The sequence below is a fragment of the Mirounga angustirostris genome, unplaced genomic scaffold (genome assembly GCF_029215605.1).
Source record: "Mirounga angustirostris isolate CCGP_5_RB_7025 unplaced genomic scaffold, mMirAng1.0.hap1 SCAF_12, whole genome shotgun sequence".
Taxonomy (NCBI): Eukaryota; Metazoa; Chordata; class Mammalia; order Carnivora; family Phocidae; genus Mirounga; species Mirounga angustirostris.
Window position 1 is genome coordinate 62,812,292 of NW_026991720.1, and position 20,893 is coordinate 62,833,184.

Sequence of the window (20,893 nt, forward strand, 5' to 3'; positions counted from 1 at the left end):
TAAGTTCATAAGCAAACTAGCAATTATACCTAGTATTAAGAACTAAGAGAAAGAACACTATGTACTAAAAAATTGGCTCATCAATATTCCCAAGTTAATACAAAAGAAAAAAATCAGTAAGACAACATTTAACAATAAAAAATGTAACAACATCAAAATGTAAAAAGCATGTATCAGCAAAAGGAATAATCATAAGGATCAAAATAATTTTGTCCAGGTTTGTGTCTAATAATAAAGCTTATATAGACTATTTAGAGGAACTGATACTTCTGCATATACCCCAAATAAATCATACTTCTTACAGTTAAACTTCAAATAAAGGTTTAAATAAGATTACCTTAGAAAAGTAACAAAGTGAAAGTGATCTATCTGCTAACACGTGCTTTAACAGTTCCCTGAGCTGGGATGGCAGGAAACATCATCTCATGTAAACCAAAGAGATAAAGAGACACATGTATGAATAAACACTTATTCCAATACCACAAAAAAGTATGCCAAAGGTATACCCTCAGGCAATGCCTTTATATAAATAGGAAATCAAAACAAATAAATGGGAAAGGAAATGTGCAAAATACAACACAAAATGATGATCTGAAAACTAATTTTACCCTAGAATTATTTTTTTTAATAAAATCTTACCCAAAAAAGCCAATAATGCTATAGAGCTGATCAAACAAAAGCTGACTGATAGAAGGGACCGCTCCCTCAACTGATATTCTAATGAGTGAAGACACAGTGAAAAATAAAGAGAAAACAAAAAAACCCTCTCCTCATAAATCCATGTTCTAATAAAGGTGAGAGACAATAAACAAGATAAATAAGGATCAATATATTGGACAGTGGTTAGGTATTAAAAAGATGGGGGGGGGGAAATAGCAGGAAAGGGGATTAGAAAGTATCATGGAGGGAAAGTGTTACAACGTTAGACAGGGTGACCAGGAAAGTCCACAGTGAGAAGGAGACATGGAGTGAAGATTTAAAAAAAAAGTGAGGGAATGAGCCATGAGGGCATACGTGAGGGAAGGGCAGCCCATGCAAAGAAACAGGTACAGAGGCCCAGAGTAGGAGCTTACCCAACACATTCATTACAGGAGCAAGGAAAAGGCCAGGGAGATTTATTGAGGGGAAGTGATGAGGTCAGAAAGGTAATGTGAACCCAGATCACACAGAGCTTTATAATCACTGTAAAAAAAACAAAACAAAACAAAAAAAAAACTGGCCTCTAGTGTGAATCCGACGGAAAGCCACTGAAGGGGTTTTGAGCAGATGAGTGACCAGATCTGACTTATATCTTAATGGGACAGTATTAGTTGTTACTGAAAAGGTCCTCTATTCTCTAGGAAAGGATTGGTAGACTATGACTTGAGAGCCCAATGTGGGCCCACCTTGTTTTGGAAATAGTTTTATTTGAACACAGCCATAGCTATTCATTTACATACTGTCTAAGACAGTTTTCACAAACAATGGCAAAGTTAAATAGTTGTGACACAAACAATAGGCCCAAAAAGCCTAAAATATTTACTATCTGGCTCTTCAGAGAAAAAAAAACTGCCACCCTCTGTCCTTAAAAAGGCAAAGAAAGGCAGGGAAAGAGTTAATCCAGGTGACAAAGGATTACTGAGACTAGGATAGCAGCAATGAATTTGTTAAGAAGTAGACATATTCTAGACATATTCTAAGATACAGCCTTACTATACATATATATATATATAAAAACACTAAATACTTTTTAAAATAAAAATGTAAGTTACCAAATGCCTAACAGCCACATAAAGGTATTGCTGAAGATCTCATATAAAACGTCTAGTTTTAAGCAATGTAACTTGATGAATTCATGAAAAATTATTTGATCAACCAAGAGCCCATTCCTACCAATCCTGGTTTTCCCAGCAATATTAAGGCATCAGTTCAATAGCTAAAGATCTAATTTGAGCTCTTGACATTAATCCATGAATGATTTCAGTCCATTAAGTCAAAGGTTATGGGAAAAAAAGAATCAATAAAATCTATAATCTTATATTGTTTCAAAGAGAATTTTCTACATGGTAACGGAGTGTGGCAAATCATATTTTATCACAGAAGAAACTACCATATGTTTTACATGAAATATAAGTAACCTTAAGGCTAACTAAATGGTGTGAAACATAATCACATAAATTTCAGTCAGCATAATTGAACCTGTACTACTGCTCAGTTTTAGTAATAAATGTGTTGTATCATAACATGGTTTGAATATTCTAAATAATCAGGAATTTTCACAAAGTAGATCAGAAAGAATAGAAACTTCAAATGGATCCTCACCAATGAGATAAAGTACTGTCAGAAGGCTATAGAAAATCATTAGAATATGGTAAGGTATATGATGTTACTGGATAAAACTGAGGTACTAATTCTTTTTCAACCTTTCTTTTACTGCCTATATAAAACAGCCATTAAGAAGAAATCCCACTTGGGGCACCCAAGTGGCTCAGTCGTTAAGCATGTGCCTTTGGCTCAGGTCATGACCCCAGGTTCCTGGGATCGAGCCCTCCATCGGGCTCCCTGCTCAGCGGGAAGCCTGCTTCTCCCTCTCCCACACCCCTTGCTTGTGTTCCCTCTCTTGCTGTCTCTTTGTCAAATAAATAAATAAAACCTTAAAAAAAGATAAAAAAAAGAAGAAATCCCACTTAACAAACAAGTCTTTAAAAAAGGGAAAAAAGAAGCTTTCTAGAATGTCATATAAAATTGAAACAGAAGATATGCCTACAAAAAACAGATCTGTTTTAATTTAAAATTTGTTTTTTAATTAAATATACTATTATATTACATGAATCTTATAGAAGTACAACCATAAGAAGTAGCCAAGAACTTCTTTTAACAGAATGATGACTGCCAAGAGCAAACCTCACTGATAGAGATTCATAAAAACTCTTGGGTTTTAAAACATTGTTTAGAAATCTTTATTTCCAATTCTATAAATGTTTATAACAAGACACCAGAAACATATGCAAATATATTTTAAATCATTCCCCACCCCCCCAAAAAAGTACACTTAAAAAGGCAACAGTATATGGCTCCTTCACACATTTTCTTTTTATTTTTTTAAAGATTTTATTTATTTTAGAGCACATATACGGGCACCTGGTAAGCACACAGGGAAGGGGGCAGAGGGAGAGGGAGAGAGAAACTTTAGCAGGCTCTGCACTGAGTGGAGCCATGGTCTCTGATCTCATGATCCTGAGATCATGACCTGAGTTGAAACTAAGAGTCAGAGCCTTAACTCCCGCCACCTAGGCGCCCCAACTTCACACATTTTCGTTACCTACTGTCAACCCAAAAAAATAATAAAAATGGTGAATGAATGGTGCTATACATAGGAACCCAAACTACCACAGTATGAAAGGTAAAGCTCCCAATGAGTTCTAAAAGAAAAGGCTACAAAGGAGTCTTCCTGATTGCAAAAGCTCAAAGTTTACCACAGTACAGTAATAACCTAACAGATTCTGTGATCTAAGTATTCACCTGGGATTATCTAGTCTTCTAAGTCTTACTTGTATTGCCCCTCTGCACTTCGCTCACCATCCTGAGCTGTAGTCATAACTAATCCACACAACCCTATTATATAATTAATTATACCTCTATGTCTGCCTAAGAGCTGTGAAAATGTTGTTTACGCAGTACCCTTCATCAGTTAATCAAAGTACAATTCATAGGAATCAGAGACTGGTACAAAACCATGTACCAACATATAACTGTTATAGAATTCATTTATTAAAAAAAAACATATCACTCTAATCTACTCAACCAATTTTCATTAGATTATCTTTTTCACTTGATTCCTGTCTATGAATTAAATGGGATAAGATAAAGACCCAATATAATAAACATATTTTTATATGACACTAAAAATTTAGCCAGTAAAAGAAGAAACACAAGAGACCTAGATATACCACAGATCCACCATGAACAGACAGTAAGAATTACCAAGCAAACACTCAAATACCTGTCTACATAAAGAACTTAAAGAAACAACAAAACTTAGTCTCAGGACTCCTTAAGTCTTAAAAATTATTAAAGTCCGAAAGAGTTTATGTGAGTTATATTTATAGACAGTCCCCATATGAGAAATTAAAATAATAAAATTTTAATATATTTACTCATTTTAAAATAATAATCCCATTACATGTTAAGATAAATAATATTTTTATAAAAAAATACTATATACAAATTCAGTGAGAAGAGTGGCACTGTTTTACATTTTTGCAAATCTCTTTAACATCTAGACAGCCCACATAAAAGAAGATAGCTGGATTCTCAAAACTATTTCCACATTCAATATGTTATATTGTTATGTGTTATATAATCTCTGAAAATATCCACTATTACTCATGAGAGAATTAAGAGTAAAAAAATGTATATACCACTTTCATATTGTTACAATATAGTTTTAACCTCATAAACCCCTTGAAAGAATATTAAGGAGTCCCCAAAACATATTTTGAAAACAACTGTTACTTAATCTAAAGCCAATAAACCTGGAAGGAAAATTATAAAATTAAAAACAATTGTAAAGAGATAGAAATACAGATACTGAAGGGGTAATGATTTTATTTACAGAAACAGAGTGAGGTTATCCAAGATGCTGACATTTTAATGCTTTAAAACAACCTGGATTATGTTTCATTTTATCTGTCAGATCTCACTCTAAGAATTTTTAACATGTTTTCCAAATGTCTAACTAGCTTTGAAACTGAAAAAACTCATACATTGTTGATTTTTTAAATTTTAGACCAGTGATCCAGGCAAAGACTTTTAAAATAAGCTTGTTAATTTCTTTTATAATGCACACCTGTTGTGGGACATTTACAGTCATGAGACATCTTATGAACATATTCACCAACGATGAGTTTAAATAAACCTACCTCTTCTGCTGCTGCCTCTGAAAGCAGACCTTCCTTCTGGGCACAGGTCACATGGAAATAGGCTCTGCACATCCCTGCATCACAGCTAATGCAAACTCCAGTTCTAGCAAAACGAGGGTCTTCACAGAAGCTACACTCCTACAATGGAATAAAAGGAAAACTCTCAGAATAAAAATATCTCTAGAACAAGACTGCATTCTCATACTAAGCATCCATAAAATACAAATCGTGAATCAGTAGCATATTAATAGAAACAATAATTATAGGCAAGAAAAGAGTTTATATTAAAAAGTTAATTCTAGGGGCCCCTGGGTGGCTCAGTCGGTTAAGCGGCTGCCTTCGGCTCAGGTCATGATCCCAAGGTCCTGGGATCAAGCCCCACATTGGGCTCCTTGCTCAGCAGGGAGCCTACTTCTCCCCTGCCTGCCACTCCCCCTGCTTGGGCTTGCTCTCTCCTTCTCTGTGTGTCAAATAAATAAATAAATAAAATCTTTAAAAAAAAAAATAAAGTTAATTCTCTCTACAGTTCTAATAAACCAAAATTCCACTGATATAATAGATGACAGTAATAATAATTTGAAGGTTTACTATGTACTAGGCACTGTTCTAAGCACTTTACATATATTAATATAATGTAACCATACTGTGCAATCTTCCACTCTAATATGTGAAAGAGGTATTATCTCCATTTTACACATGAGAAAATTGATGGGAAGACAGGCTAAGAAATCTCAAAATAACACAAAAAGTAACTGTCAAGTCAGTATTCAAACCAGGGTAATCTTAAAGTCCATGCTCTTAACCATTCAACCATACTGATTTGAACAATATAATACTGCTTGGAAAATTTAAGAAAATAAGTAAGAAGCCAGAAAAAATTCACCAAAAAATCTAGGCATTGCAGCCAAAGAAATCACGTATTTTTAAAATACATTTAAGAGAATTAAATACTATTTTTTTTTAAGATTTTATTTTATTTATTTGAGAGAGAATGAGATAGAGAGAGAGCATGAGAGGGGGGAGGGTCAGAGGGAGAAGCAGACTCCCTGCTGAGCAAGGAGCCCAATGCAGGACTCGATCCTGGGACTCCAGGATCATGACCTGAGCCGAAGGCAGTCGCTTAACCAACTGAGCCACCCAGGCTCCCGAGAATTAAATACTATTAAATTAAATTAAAGAGAAATACTTTCAGGAGAATTAAAAGTAATCTTAAGTAAACAATTTGTTGTCAAAGATATTACAGCCAACTACATCCTTTCTGAATACAAAGGAAAAAACTGTAAAACTAGAAGTTTAAAGTATTGAAATTACTCCCAATCCCTCTAAATTTATTTTTTTATCCTTTTCACTATCTAAACCACAGAGAAAAAAAAAGGTCTAGTCTTAAAATATAAACTAGTGATAGTAATCTTCATTAAAGAAAAACCTGCTAAATTGTGAAAGACTGCCAAGAGACAATTAAAGAAGAACTGTTTATAGTAAATATATTCTAAGTAAATTAAATACAAGGGAAACATAAAGAAAAAAATTCAACAGACACTAAAAATGTCATTTTAACACTGTTAACAGTTAGTGGCTATCTACTAGGTAGACAGCACCAAACTGACACATCAGCAATGAATGAAAACAGCAAGAACAGGACTCTGGGCAGAGATGTGAAAATACACCCAAATCCTGACACTCTACTGCTTGGTTAAATGTCTTTTTCCAGTAACAGTAGAAGGCGTACGGTATAAAATACTAGCAAATAGTAATCTAAACATGAAACCAAAAGAGAGAGAAAGAATGAGACAGGAGAGAGGAAGGGAGAGAGAGAAATGAAGAAATTAAATTATTTCAAGAATGTCAATAGTGCAGAAAGAACCAAATTGTTCAGGATAGTTCCCAAACTAATTCAATGTAATATGATGAAGTTGAGCAAGAGATTTCAGAGTGAATACAAGAAATAATTTCCTGACCATAACCTCCTGTGAAGACTATAAAACAATCTAGCAAGAAAAAGAGAATCTTCCTCCATTGCTTGAATCATTTAAAATGCTAGGGAACTAAGCAACTGAGAACACAGGAAAGAAAGCAACCAGGATTAGTAAATGGATAGACAGGTCTAGAAGAGCTGTCCCAGTTATAATTCACATCACTGATTTTGCAGATGAGCTAGAGAATACATAATTTTTTACTCCACTTCCTAATCATACTTCAAAACAAAAGCAGGTGATAATGAAAAATCAGCTCACAATTGCATATTTAATGATTCTCTTTTTTGGTTCAGAGGTCACTGCTGGTTTCAGATATATGAAGTAATATCTGGTTCCTGCGTTTTTCATTGCTTGTAGATTTATATTCATGATAATACTGTGTGCCTACTGAAAATTACTTGTTAGTCCCTTCTAGGCTCTGTGTTTATGAATTATGAAGCTGTTATCAAAAAGCAGTACCTTTCACTTCCAATAATGGTACACTAGGTAATCTGTATTAATCCTACTAGAAACTAGAAAATATGGACAAAGTATTTTTTTTTAAACTATTGCTTAAAGGCATCAGAGAGATAAAAAGATAGTATAGAACTACCTGAGGACCAGGAAAGTAAGTTCGGTGCTTGGGCCTGTTTTTCTCCCTGGGGGCTTTAGCTAATTTTGGAGAGGGATGCTACAGATAATTCAATAGAAATTACCCAAACTAAAGCACAAGAGTTTTGGAGTGAGGCTGGAGGGTGAGGGATGCAGGTGGTGGTTAGAACCTAAGGAGGATATTCTGGATATAACAGCAGAAACTGTCAAATTCTTGAATTTTCAATATCGGAGTTTTCCAACAATCTGTAAACTTCCCACCCCACCTTAATGTGTTACTGATGCTATTCAAGAGTCTTCCTTCCCAATTTCCCAAAAGACAGCAATGGAAGAGAATGTATCAGTGCCTAATTCATTCTAATATTACAGGGATGTCTGTAGTAATCATGTAACTAAATTTAAATTAGTAAGTGTATTTTTATCACTTATAATCCTAAAGCTCAAGCAATAAAAACCAATTTATAAACTTGAGGCTCAGAATCAGTTGCTAGACAGGTTTTGTAGTCATTAAAAAAAAAAAAAACAGTCCTTGAAGTCTAAAAGTAAAATAACAGGTGCTTCTTAATACTCTTTTCGTAATTTTGGTAAATTCCATTTCAAAAGTAAAGTCAGAAATTAGGTTTGTATTTGTTCTAACTAGTCTGAGAATTCATATGTGCTAGGGAGTGTGCTAAATGGCACAGAAATGTTAAGTAGAATCAATTATCATTTTACCCCAAAAGTTAAAGAATACATGAAGGAATTTATAAATTATGGGCTTTCTGGGAAAATTACTATCAATAATAGATGATTTAGTGCTAACTACTCTACAAACTAGTATAATAAGAATAAGCATTTCTGTACTCAACAATGATATGGTATTAGTAAAAAGCCATACAAACTAACAAGTAAAATTTTTCTCTTTTAGACAATAAAGAAAACTTTGTCTCACCTTGGCACCATATTTGGAATAATTCATTTCTGTTAGTGTTACTGGTCGTAATTTGTCAATATCTCCAAAGGCTACTCCAGGAACATACAGGGCACAAACAATATGAACCCATCTATAAGGAGAGAAAATATGATTTTGCCATCAAACCCTTTCATAAAATGCCCACAAGGAAAATAAACATAAAATATGTGCCATCTCAAATAACTCCTGAAAGAATTCTATGGTCAGATCTCAGAATCTCACATAACTGAAGAATATCGAATAAGCACAACTGCAATAAGCACTTTCCTAGCACTTAGCCAAAGCTGAGAGTTAACAACTATAATTGCCTGTCACTTCAGTTCACTGCACTTTGCACTCACCTGTTTTTCTTAAATATTTGCACAAAACCACTATTCAAATGAAACAAAACATCATTTTCTTATGCGTGGAAAGGTATTCACATTCATTACTTTAAGCACTCTGAGAAGTAAGGATCTAATTTAAGAACTGTGAAGTAATTCTGCAGTAATTAGGTAAAATTATTCTTCCTTGTTACTTTTTTCTAAAAGCTGTTGGAATAGTCCTTCAGAACACTTTAAAACAATTTTTAATGTTCATCCTTTCTTTCTTCCCAGGTTAAAACTGATTCTCAAAGACTGTCCAGAACAGTTATAAAATATAAGGAAGTCCTGTTTCATTCATCTGTTCACCATACAACCTTTGTACTAAAACTTATATGCCCCACATGTATTTTTTTAAGTCTGAATGATACGCAACACTAAATAAGGAATGCTCGAAGTTTCAGTACACTAAAAAAAGGTAGTTGATTCTAATTTCATTTTTTAAAAGCTGCGCTGAAACTTTTGAAATGCATCAGGAACCCTTTCTGTTTACATACAACCACACAATATATGGGATCACCGGATTTCGAAATTTAAACAGATCTATATCACTTCTGTAAGAAAGAAGGTAAAAATGAGACAGCAAATCTCTCTTAACCTTGTGACTATATTTTTTTTTTTAAGATTTTATTTATTTATTTGACAGAGAGAGACACAGAGAGAGAGGGAACACAAGCAGGGGGAGTGGGAGAGGGAGAAGCAGGCTTCCCCGCAGAGCAGGGAGCCCGATGCGGGACTCGATCCCAGGACCCTGGGATCATGACCTGAGCCAAAGGCAGACGCTTAACCGACTAAGCCACCCAGGCGCCCCAACCTTGTGACTATATTAACAACAAATTCTGCTTTATCACAGCTTGAGAGGCTACGACTGCTATATGGTTGTGTTTTGTGACACATTATACATTTTAAAAGAGTAAGACTAAGAATCATTTTATAGAGGCACTGGGGAAAACAGTTACAAATCTTTAGAAATTATCTTTTTTATTGAGAAGAAAATCCAAGATTTTGAGATTTTCTTGATAAAATGTTTTAATCCAACCTCCCAAATGCATCCTGTGGAGTTCGATATAAAGATACACATCTTCAACAAGCAGCTGCTTTCTCAATTTAATTTGCGCAGCTTTTTCATGCTCCACTGGTGTATTAAATGCCACTGTACTCTGTAGGAGTTTATCTTTGATAAACCCAACAGCTGGCTGCTTGCTTCATACTGACCTTCTGAAAATGTTTTAGTACAAGTCATGCAAGTACTAAGATTTAAACTGCCATTTCAGTGTGATTGGCACACAACTGTATCATTTCCCCAACCACTGATGTGAGGATGTCAACTTGGGTCTTTATTAAAATGCGTCTCAAACAGCTGAGACAATTTTGTTCCTTTTTAATACCTTTTGTAAATAATTTTTTGTTCATTTGTTTAATTGTACATACTTTAGAACTCTGTAATTAAGACAAATGGAGAAATCAAAAGGGAACAATCTTTGCTATGTTAACGTCCATTTTGCTTAGAGCTATAAGGACAGATGTTGACTGGGGAAATGAAACAGAAATCAAGCACCACATAAAACCACCAAAAAACGAAGAGTCAAAATTGTCATTCTAGCATGGAAACTATTAATATATCCTTTTAAACTCACATATTTTAATAGAGCAAACTAACTAGATGTAGAACTTGCGGCTCCCATCAGAAACAGAGGGGGAAAAAGTCTAATTAGCCTATGTGATATGCAGTTTCAAAACCTTTTTCATTCTTTCCATACATTGTTCTTTTTTTTCCCCCATTTACCATTTGAAGCTAGAATACTAAATGGCTTGCCAAATTTTCTTGACTTTTTTTTTTGCCTTGTATCAAAGTATATCAAGGTTCAACTATATCCTTCAAACTATTTCAAGACCTATAATTTCCACCATAGCCTGTAGATGAGTGTGTGCCTCAATGCAAATAAAATGTTCAAATACTATAGAAGAACTTCTGCGAGGCTGTACCACCAAGGGAAGTGTCTGTAGAGGTAAGATCCACAGGAGTCAGTACAAATATTTCTCAGTGAATCTAATTAAAGGGGCCTCTCTTTTCTCCATTCAGAAACAATTTTACAAGTTATTTTGTGGATTATAATAGCGTGAAGAGACAGGTACTTTATAGTTTTTCAATAGAACTTTTAAATTATGAACAAGAAAAGAGGTAAAACAAATTATTTTCCCTAAGAGGAAGCTCTGTGTTTTCCAAAGTTGTCTTACTTATTCACCACAATTTCTCACCAAAAATTTCAACTGTCAGGACTAAATAGTTACCAGAAGGAATTCATGCAGCTGATACTCTGTGATCACCTTAAGGAAATGGAACAATACTGGTAGTAAGAAAACCATTAGGAGCAGCAGTAGAAATAAGGAGACATTTATTAACCACTTGCTATGCTCCAGAAACTGTACTGTTTTATAGGAATCACCTCATTCCTCTCAAAAGTACTAAGAAAATAGAGGTATTAAAAAGTTAAATCAAATGCCTATAATCACAGTTAGTAAAAAAAAAAAAGACCAGAACTCAAATATAGGCAGTCCAACCTGGAAGCACACACTTTTAATGCTGCACTCAATTCCCTAATTCTGGGCCCAAGTCAGTCCAAACATGAAATAATGCCCGGGTCTATGACAGAGACTAAAGATTCATGTCAATACATCAAATCATTTGTTATGCCTTGTATTTTATTTCACCTTTTTGGATGTGCAATGAGGAAGAAGAGCTAAGATTTTTAGCCATTTTTCCTAGACATCAACACACAGGCTTCTCCAAGATTCCATGGTAGATTCTATGCTATCCCAACAACCTTGTATGGCAACATTTCTCAGGGGCCTCTCCACCAACCAAGGGACATATAAGAAAAATATTTCTGATTTTGCTAAAGTAACATGTATTAAATTTTAAAGACTATCTTTACTTTGGGATAAAATGTATCCTATCCTTTTCAATGTTAAAATATGGAAAATAATGCTGAAAATTTGCCCCACTATTAAACATTTTTAAAAATACTGAAATATTTCATCACAAAATAAAAAACTTAATATATTTTAGTACTCATATTGGGGGGGGGCGGTGGGGAGGTCGGGTAGGTAATGATCCATAAAATACAAGAGGGCAGGAACTACTCTTAAACTACCCAGATGGTAGTCTCCTGGGCAAAAACATGAAAAATATCAACACTATTATGATGACAATTGCTCAAATGTAATAATAAAGATTAGTGTGAGTGTAGTGAAAAAAACATAGATCTTTGTGCCAGTTATCAATTTATTGCCTCTCAGCTCCAAATCCACCTCAAATATCTGCTATGCAATAATGGAGAAAATCCCTTCAGCATTTCTCCTTTACAGTGAGCACGATATTAAGCTGTCTCAGTAGAAGTGGTAGAGAGCACTGTAGGAGGAAAGCACTTCTCAGCAGGGATGATGAAGAGCATCTGCCAGGGCTCTGCCCCAGCCACATACACCAACTACCAACTCCGTGCCCTCGCAAGCCCAGCCTGGAGATCACTTTTCTGTGGCCCTCCCAACACGGACCCACACACTCCAGACACCATACTGGTGCCCCAGTACCTTCTGCAACTTGTGCCTAGACACCCACTTGCCACGAACTAAAGACCAGTTCTGGCCCAGGCAAACCGGTAAGCATCTCTGCCATCCAATAGGTTGCAACTACACCTTCTCCAATAAGGTCTGAACTCCAGCCTTGGGGAGGGGTCTTCCAAGTTTGTCATTCCCTGGATGCTCTCCCTCGGCCTTAGGGTATCCTTTAGAGTTCTTTTATATTACAGTTACTTTTTTCTTTTTTAATTAAATTAGCCAACTTGTAGTACATCATTAGTTTTTTTTTAATTAACATATAATGTATTATTTGTTTCAGGGGTACAGGCTGTGATATCACAGTTACTCTTATCATAGCTAAATAATTCTGTAAAGTCCCCTTTTAAAACCACTGTATGGGTTCTGTCTTCTGATATACTTTTGAAGTCAGACAGATCTGGGTTCAAATCTGACTATTCACCTGCTTGTGACCTTGATCAAATTAAAATTACTTAATGATCTAAGGCTCAGGTACTACACCCATAAAATGGAAAACTTTAGCAACTGTCTCATTATAGAGTCATCACTGGGATTAAATGGGACTATGGCTATAAAGGCAAATGCAGATAACCAATAAATAGTCTTTTCTCCTTCCCCTGATCTGTAGCCTACTGTCCATTTACCCTATGCCAAAAAAAAATACAAAGAAACAATCAAACAAAAGTTTGTAACTGAAAAAATAATAGAAGCAGACACATTATAAAGCAGGCATATAAACCCATGAGAATTATGACATCAACCTTCCAGCATCTGTCTCCTTGAAAATTCCATCCTGATTGGGACAGAGTTCACAGCTAGGGGAAACACCACATTTACAGGCATCACAAAACCAAGGTTCTGTGGAGTTTTCAGAAGCTGAACTCATAATAGAGTCACTCTCTCCATCAACTCCATAACAACCTAAAAAAAAAAAAAAAGGTATGATTAAATAGTTTATTTTTTAACTCATTTATAAAATTACAAAAGAAAAAGGGAAGTAGAGAACAAATCTGAAAAACTAATGGTTTATAAGAATGATATTAAAGTCAAAACATGTACGTGAAATCATTTTATAAAAGTACTTTTTCACCTACCATAGTATGCACAATGAAACAAATGATCTTTTAAAATAATTTTACATCTACTGGAAAAGCATTACGGGAATAAAAATTACATAAAAATAGGAATCTTCATTAAAAAGAAATCAGACTGTATCTAGGAACTACTGATTAACATTCATTGAGCTCCTTTTGTAATGGACACTTAAATATTTAAGACCATGCTCATGCAAAACAAACATATAATCAAAAAGGTCTCAAACTTTGGGGATGGCAGATAAAACACAAATTCATATAACCATAAACACAAAGTTAAGTATTAGGAAAAGAAAAATACATAAACCCACACAGACATAAATTAAGGTTATAGGACAATTTGAATAGTTCAGACTAGAGTTAGACAAACTGAGTTCCATTCACAACTGAGCCAACTTCTAGCTCTAGGAGGTATTTGATCTTTTTAAACATTTATGATTCTATCTTCTGTAAAAATTTATCCATAACTGAAATTAATAAAAACAGATTACTCTTTTTCTGTTTAACTCAATATTCTGAGAGAAGTTAAATTATTTAATGAGAAAATGTGATAAAAAATTTTTAAAGATCCTCACTGCAAACAAATAAGATTAGTTAGTATACGTCTTTACGTTTTAGAGTAGGTCATGTTATACTTCATCTACCTTTCAATTATTAAGAGTAAAATATTTCCTTATCTATGCAAATATACATATCTGCAATTACAAATTATATTTAAAGTTACTATTTGCACTCCAGATTTGTTAAAACTTTATAAAATTAAAAAGATTTTCCTTGATTTTGAACTTACTAGATGTGAAACATGAACATCAACATGAAAGTCAAGCAAAATATCACTGTCAACATTTTGGTAAGATCAGGTTCTCATTAAAATTCCTGAAACTCAATTTTGTCAATGAACTCGGTGTTGATGAGGCTCTTTGCGCCTGACAAACCAAACTCACTAGAAAGTTATATCACATCCATTATCATGAATAATTCTTTCTCAGTATAAAAATACCAAGAAGAATGTATTGGCACCATCACAGTATTGATAAATATAGAATTCAATAAAGGGCAACTGAAAAGTTCAGAAATCATTTCACCCAGACTATAAAAAACATGTCGACCTCTTGATGACTTACATAACAACTACAATAGTCATGACTCCTAAATAGTTTTCTTTTTCCTGAATGATGCTTGACACAACACTTCATATTACCTAGACGACACCACCCTCATGATAAAAATATCCTGAAGAGAAAAAAAATTAATGCATAAATAGAAATAAACTACAACTTAATTCTAGGCCTGATGTACACCCTCATCATCTTTAGGCTGGGGCACTTCTCTGATCTCCTAAGACACATTTATTACCTGTCCAAGATAGGTTGCTTCTACAGATAGCCAAATATCAACCACCCCAGGATCTTCTGACCAGGTTTATTCTAAGAATCTAAGTGCCAAATTCTAAGGGGCATCCAAAGTGACCTCCAATAAACTGAAGACATTAAAAACAAACAAACAAAAAAACACTATATGAGAAGCATATGTAAGCAATACTCATCTCTCAAAAGGCTTTACCCCACAGGTAAGTTTATATGCATCCAGTGTAAGATGTGATTATTTGAACTGGTTACACATTAAACAGACAACTGGAGCCTAAACCGGAGAGTGTCTTCTCACAAACAGCAAAGATACTCAAATTAAAATAAATAACTATATAAATACTGAGTTAAATCACCCAGAAAGAAAAAGAACCATACACAACTAGTAAATAATTTTAAAGCATCAACATTAATTTACTAGATGTCATTAATAGGTCAGTAGTCATGCGTAAGTATTTTAGTCACACAATGCTACCAGGGACTATAGATTATAATTAAAATAGCCTGGTAGGAATAAAACTAAAAAGTTGGTTTGCAACTATGACTTACATAAGCTGCCTGAAGCAGATGCCATTAATTGTCATCTTTATGCCATTCAAAGGCTTTATAACAGTGAACCTTAACGTAATCTGAAAATCACACAAAAGGATGCCAAAGAAAAGATTTCAAAGGAGCTAGACTATATAGTACACAAGATGAGCAAAGAAATCAAAACTTTTAATTTCTTTAATATCATTAAATTTGTGGTTGGTAATCATTATCTTCACTTCTGTTTAGATATACATTTTTTAGATGACAAATCCTAAAATGAAAGGAAATACAAATTTCTTCTTGGGAGCAGTTATTATTATCACCAATAAAAAAGAATTTTTCAGCAAACGCAATAGTAAGCAAAATACTGTATTCAAAGAAAAATCACAAAACAAAAAAATGAAAATCTGCTTTCTCAAAGGTTTATGCAATACTACAAGGAAAAAAATCTATTTTCTTTACAAAATAATGTTCCTTTTACTTCAAAGGATTCTTTCATCTGTATTCACACAAAGTAGGCAATTACCAAAATAAAAAAGCCCCCATGGGGCTATTTTATGTACTTCATTTGCCAAAATCAAGGTAAATTCCAGCAGTTTTTTACAATAAAGCAAAATTTCAATTCTATTTTTTAAAGAATATTCTATACACATGGCAAAAATCTGCACACAGATTAAACCTACAAACAACCTGAAGAATTATTTTTGAGCAATTCTCCTAGGAAATCCCTACTTTGTAACCTAGAAGATCGGTATCATGTAAGTTCAAAGAGCAACCAGCAGGTGCATTAACTATTTCTTCTTCAGCTTCAATGCCCCTAAAAGATGATTCACAGTGTTATGACCTTTATAGAGTTCTTCACTTGCCACTTTTCCAGTATTTCTCTACCATACCTATTGAGTTTACTGACCTCAGGACCAAAGTTATAACATATAACCACTCTGATACCTTTTAATTAATGACTAAATACATTTTAAGATCTTTTTCTTTCCTCCATGCAAAACAGAATTTAAAGTACCATAAAACAATGTTTATTTCCAGGCACCTAGGTGGCTCAGTCAGTTAAGCATCTGCCTTAGGCTCAGGTCATGATCTCAGGGTCCTGGGATCGAGCCCCAAATCGGGCTCCCTGCTCAGTAGGGAGTCTGCTTCTCCCTCTCCCTCTGCCCTGACTTGTGCTCGCTCTTTCTCAAATAAAATCAATAAAATCTTTTTAAAAACATAAAAACAACTTTTATTTCCTTCTACCTACCTAATTCTGAGTAGAAGATGCAAAACTGCATCTTCAATAAGATCACGGAAAAATATTTTTCATTTGGGTACCCATATAAAATAAAATTATAGACATATAAAACCTGTTTCATACAGTGTTTTCATGTTTTCCAATGTGTAAACAGAAAAAATATGTTTCTATGGCCATCTGATTAGGATCAATCTCTGAGTAACACATGCAACTTACACAAATCACATTTAAGGAAAAATGATATAAAACGTATTTACAGTTGTTTTGAATTATACAAGGGTATGGATAATCCAAATCAGTGGAAATTTTCCCCATTCAACTTGTCTCGGGGGAGCAAAAGACCTGCAGTCTTCCATCTTTTAGAGTTATGTAATTTTGGACAAACCATATCTCTGAGGCTGAGTTAAAATGACCTACAAATGTATTTAATAATATCTCTCCTAAATTATTTCTCAGTATAGAAAAAAAACAGGAACCCAAAAGTTGTCATTTAAAAACTTAAAACATTTTTTCTGTTTTTAACATCCTATCACGAAGACCTCTGATTTTTACTCACTAAAAAAAAAAGACTGTAAAGTAAGACTGTTGTTCGTGAGAAAAGATGTATGATACCTGTAACAAATATGTCCTAAAGTGTAAGAGAACCAAAGTGTCTGCTGACTTATAAAGTTCAAATGGTTGTAACTTGAACATTCTTTACTACTCAATAAACATTCATAAGGATATATTTTTGCATATAATATGAAATAAAAATGGTCTAGGGCTAGTTAACAGCAGACTGAAAATGAATGGGGGGGAAAGCATCTCTTAGTAGACCTTATCTCATTTAATGCACAAGAGCTAAACCGAAGGGTAACTGCTGGAAAGGGCAGTGCATCATCTAATGCTCGCTCTATCATACACTATGACACCTATGTGACATTTTTCTTCAGACACAGTGCAATCAGTGTATCAGGATAACTGACATCACAGTCAGGGGTACCCTACTATTACAAGTCAGTATAAGATTTTGTCACAAAGGTGTTTATACTAAGTGACAAGTTGGAACCCTTTGATTTCAAAAAGAAATTTATCTACATTTAGATGAAGTGAGTACTCTGAAAAGTAATTAGTCATACATTTAATAAGCAGTATTTCAAATACTATCTTTTAACAAAATCTCAACTTAAAAACTTCTCTTTATTATGCTTAAGAGTAAGTACATTTAAAAAAAGAAGGGGCACCTGGTGGCTCAGTCAGTTAAGCATCTGACTTCAGCTCAGGTCATGATCTCAGGGTTCTGGGATCTAGCCCTGCGGCATCACATCGGGCTCCCCGCTCAGCAGGGGGTCTGCTTGTCCCTCTTCCTTTGCCCCTCCCCTCAATTTGTGCTCTGTCTCTTCAAATAAATAATATGGAAGTCTGTCACTTAGGCACCTGAATTTAAAACAAACAAACAAAAGAAACCAGCAACACTAGCTTCCTATTATGCTTTAGAAAATTTCCCCTTCTGTGGATTAATTTTATATAAAAATTCATTTTGGAACTTAAAAAGTAGTACAGAAAGATCTACAGCTCTAATTGTATAAAAAATGAACATTATATAAACAATGAAAAATACCACAAAGTTTCAAAGTACATGAAAGGGTGGAAAAAATATTTGCAAGGATGGAAAATCTTTGTAACACATATAGCAATGAAAGGATTAACATTAAAACAAAAAGAATTCCAGTAAATCAATGAGAAAAAGACAAGCAAACCTACTGAGAAATGACAAAGGAAATGCACAGCAAGTAACAGAACATAAAATGCAACTGGCCAAAAGATACCAAACTTCACTCATAATAACGTGAACGCATATTTTAATAAAGTGATAGTTTCCAAAAGATTAAAAGAAAATTTGCTAATATGCAGTTATCAAGTACTTTGTACACTGTTGGTAAGAATATCAACAGGTACAATCTTTTTGAAGATCATTCTGGCAATTCTGTCTTTTTAAAAGTTAAAACGCACTTATCTTTTGATTCAGCAATTTCACTTCTAGGAATCTATCCCACAGAAGTTATTACATGAATATATATGACACCTATCTGTTAGTACTATGTAGAAGTGAAAAACTAGAAACAAAAAGAAAAATAAAGATACCATGGTTGAACAATTCTATAGCTAACTATGTACCATTAAAAAGAATAATATATCCCATTTGTACTCACATGAAAAGAATCTCAATATTAACGGGTTAACATATGAGTGAAATACAGCAAGTAACGGGGAAAAAAGTCCCATGGTATTTATCCCATTTATTTAGAGAAAGAGACAGAGAGCATGAGCATATGCATATGTGATGTGTGTGTTCACATATGTACATGGGAGCCTACATGAAGGGGCTCTCACTGGTCAAATTTGGACAATTTAAGTATCAGAAAGAGTAATCAGGTAATAGATGATAACATATAAGAGCACAATAATAACTGAAAAGGAAAAAAGGGAGAAGTTCTCTACAAAATAAATGCTGCCTATTAATGTAGAGGAATGACAGAATTAAAAATCCCCATCTTGGAGCTACATATATAACTGATTCTGACAAGAACCCTAATACCACTATGCAAAAGGCTATTAGGGAACAGAATATTAACAAAGTCTCAAAGTTATTACCTCAGATTACTTGTTAATTAACAAAAGAAAAACAAATGGCTTTAAAATGGAGTTCTAGTTGACACCACCTTAACTACCACCAAAAATTCAATAAACTGGCATCATACTTTTTTGATGTGGTATAACGGGAGGTAAACATCATCAACATAGTACTTTCGCCAAAAAATGTTTAAACTAAATCTAATCATGAGAAAAAAACCAGACAAATCTAGATTGAGGGAAATTTTACAAGTTATTCTAAAAACTGGCTTATATTCTTCAACACATGGTCATGAAAGACACAAAAAGACAGAAAATTTGTTTTAGGTTAAAGGAGATTAAGACACAAAAAGCAACACATAATACATGAATGGATCCTGGATCAGGAGCAGGGCAATACCACAGTGATAACAGAGGTATAGAGGTCACAAGAAAAGTTTGCATAGGGGCGCCTGCGTGGCTCAGTCAGTTCAATGACCAACTCTTGATTTCGCCTCAGGTCATGATCTCAGGGCTGTGGGATCGAGCCCCACATCGGGCTCCATGCTAAGCTCGGCATCTGCTTGAAATTCTCTCTCCTCTCCCCTTACCCCTCCCCCCACTCATGTGCACGCGCACTCTCTCTCTCCCTCTCTCTCAAATAAAATCTTGGAAAAAAAAAAAGTTTGCATATTACCAGCCATTAAATGTTTTAAAAAATGTGTTTGTGTATCTGAATGCTCATGAGAATGCAAGACAAGTCTAGAATACACACCAAAGTTTAAAGTATGTTTATCTCTAGGTGGTATGATCATGGAAGATGTTTTCTTTAGTTCATATATACTGATATGTTCTACAATGAAAATGTATTCATGTAATATAATAAAGTTAAATGAATAGCACCTGTATGGGGGTTAGAGAGTACCAGAGAGGGAAAGATGTGAATACAGACCAAACTGTTAATGGTAATTTCCTATGCAAAAAGAAGAATTCAGATAAAGGACAGTAATTCATTGTTCTACTTTATGTACTTTTATATTTGCAACTTTTGTGTTTATATGCTACTTACATTTAATAGGAAATATTTTAATAAAAAATGATTTTTCAAATCTCCTAACAAGATAAGACAATGGTAAACACTAATTTAACACCTATACATTTAGACTATATTTGTGGAATAGAAGGCATCTGGATAGAGGCAATAGTGTAAGTGAAAGCCCTCTAATACTGGAAAAGTCATTCAAATGGCAGGTTATGAAATCTGAAAGAGTCCTGCTGTGAGTGCAAACTTTAATCTAAAGGGACAAAATAATTTTAAATAGGGGAATAATATGAACAGATGTGAATTTCAGAAAAATCAGCCCTGAAGACAGTAGGAGAACCAGAGCAAGAAGAGGTGCATCTGTTTAGAAGTTTACACCCTAGCTCCCATCTGCCTCGAGTCTCAACCTTCTATCGTCTTGGTCCATTATTTTTTGTCTTCAGAGTTTAGTTTTTATCTCTTCTTGCCTTGTTCCCAACCACTTCTATAAGAAATAAAAAAGTCTAAACTTTTAAAAATCTTATTGTGAGTCTTACCCACCTTACACCAGAAAGTATACTTTATTCTACATTGCCCTGGCTCCTTTCCATGACCTATATCTACAGCTGTCTTAAGCTCCGGCATGACAACCGCCTACCCATTCTT

At 34.3% G+C, this 20,893-nt stretch overlaps 1 protein-coding gene across 17 annotated transcripts in view; it reads right to left on the reverse strand.

Annotated features, from left to right (window-relative positions):
* PHF14 (PHD finger protein 14) overlaps positions 1-20,893 on the reverse strand; it is a 222,114-nt gene that overhangs the window by 174,542 nt on the left and 26,679 nt on the right. For all 17 annotated transcript variants that reach the window (XR_010406513.1, XR_010406514.1, XR_010406515.1 and 14 more), the window contains exons 5-7: positions 13,141-13,300; positions 8,400-8,511; positions 4,902-5,039 (exon numbers count right to left, since the gene is read on the reverse strand). Coding sequence is in view for 14 of the 17 variants with exons in the window: in XM_064575212.1 (XP_064431282.1) it covers positions 4,902-5,039; positions 8,400-8,511; positions 13,141-13,300 (410 nt within the window). In the remaining 3 variants the exon portion in view is untranslated. The remainder of the gene's footprint in view (positions 1-4,901; positions 5,040-8,399; positions 8,512-13,140; positions 13,301-20,893) is intronic.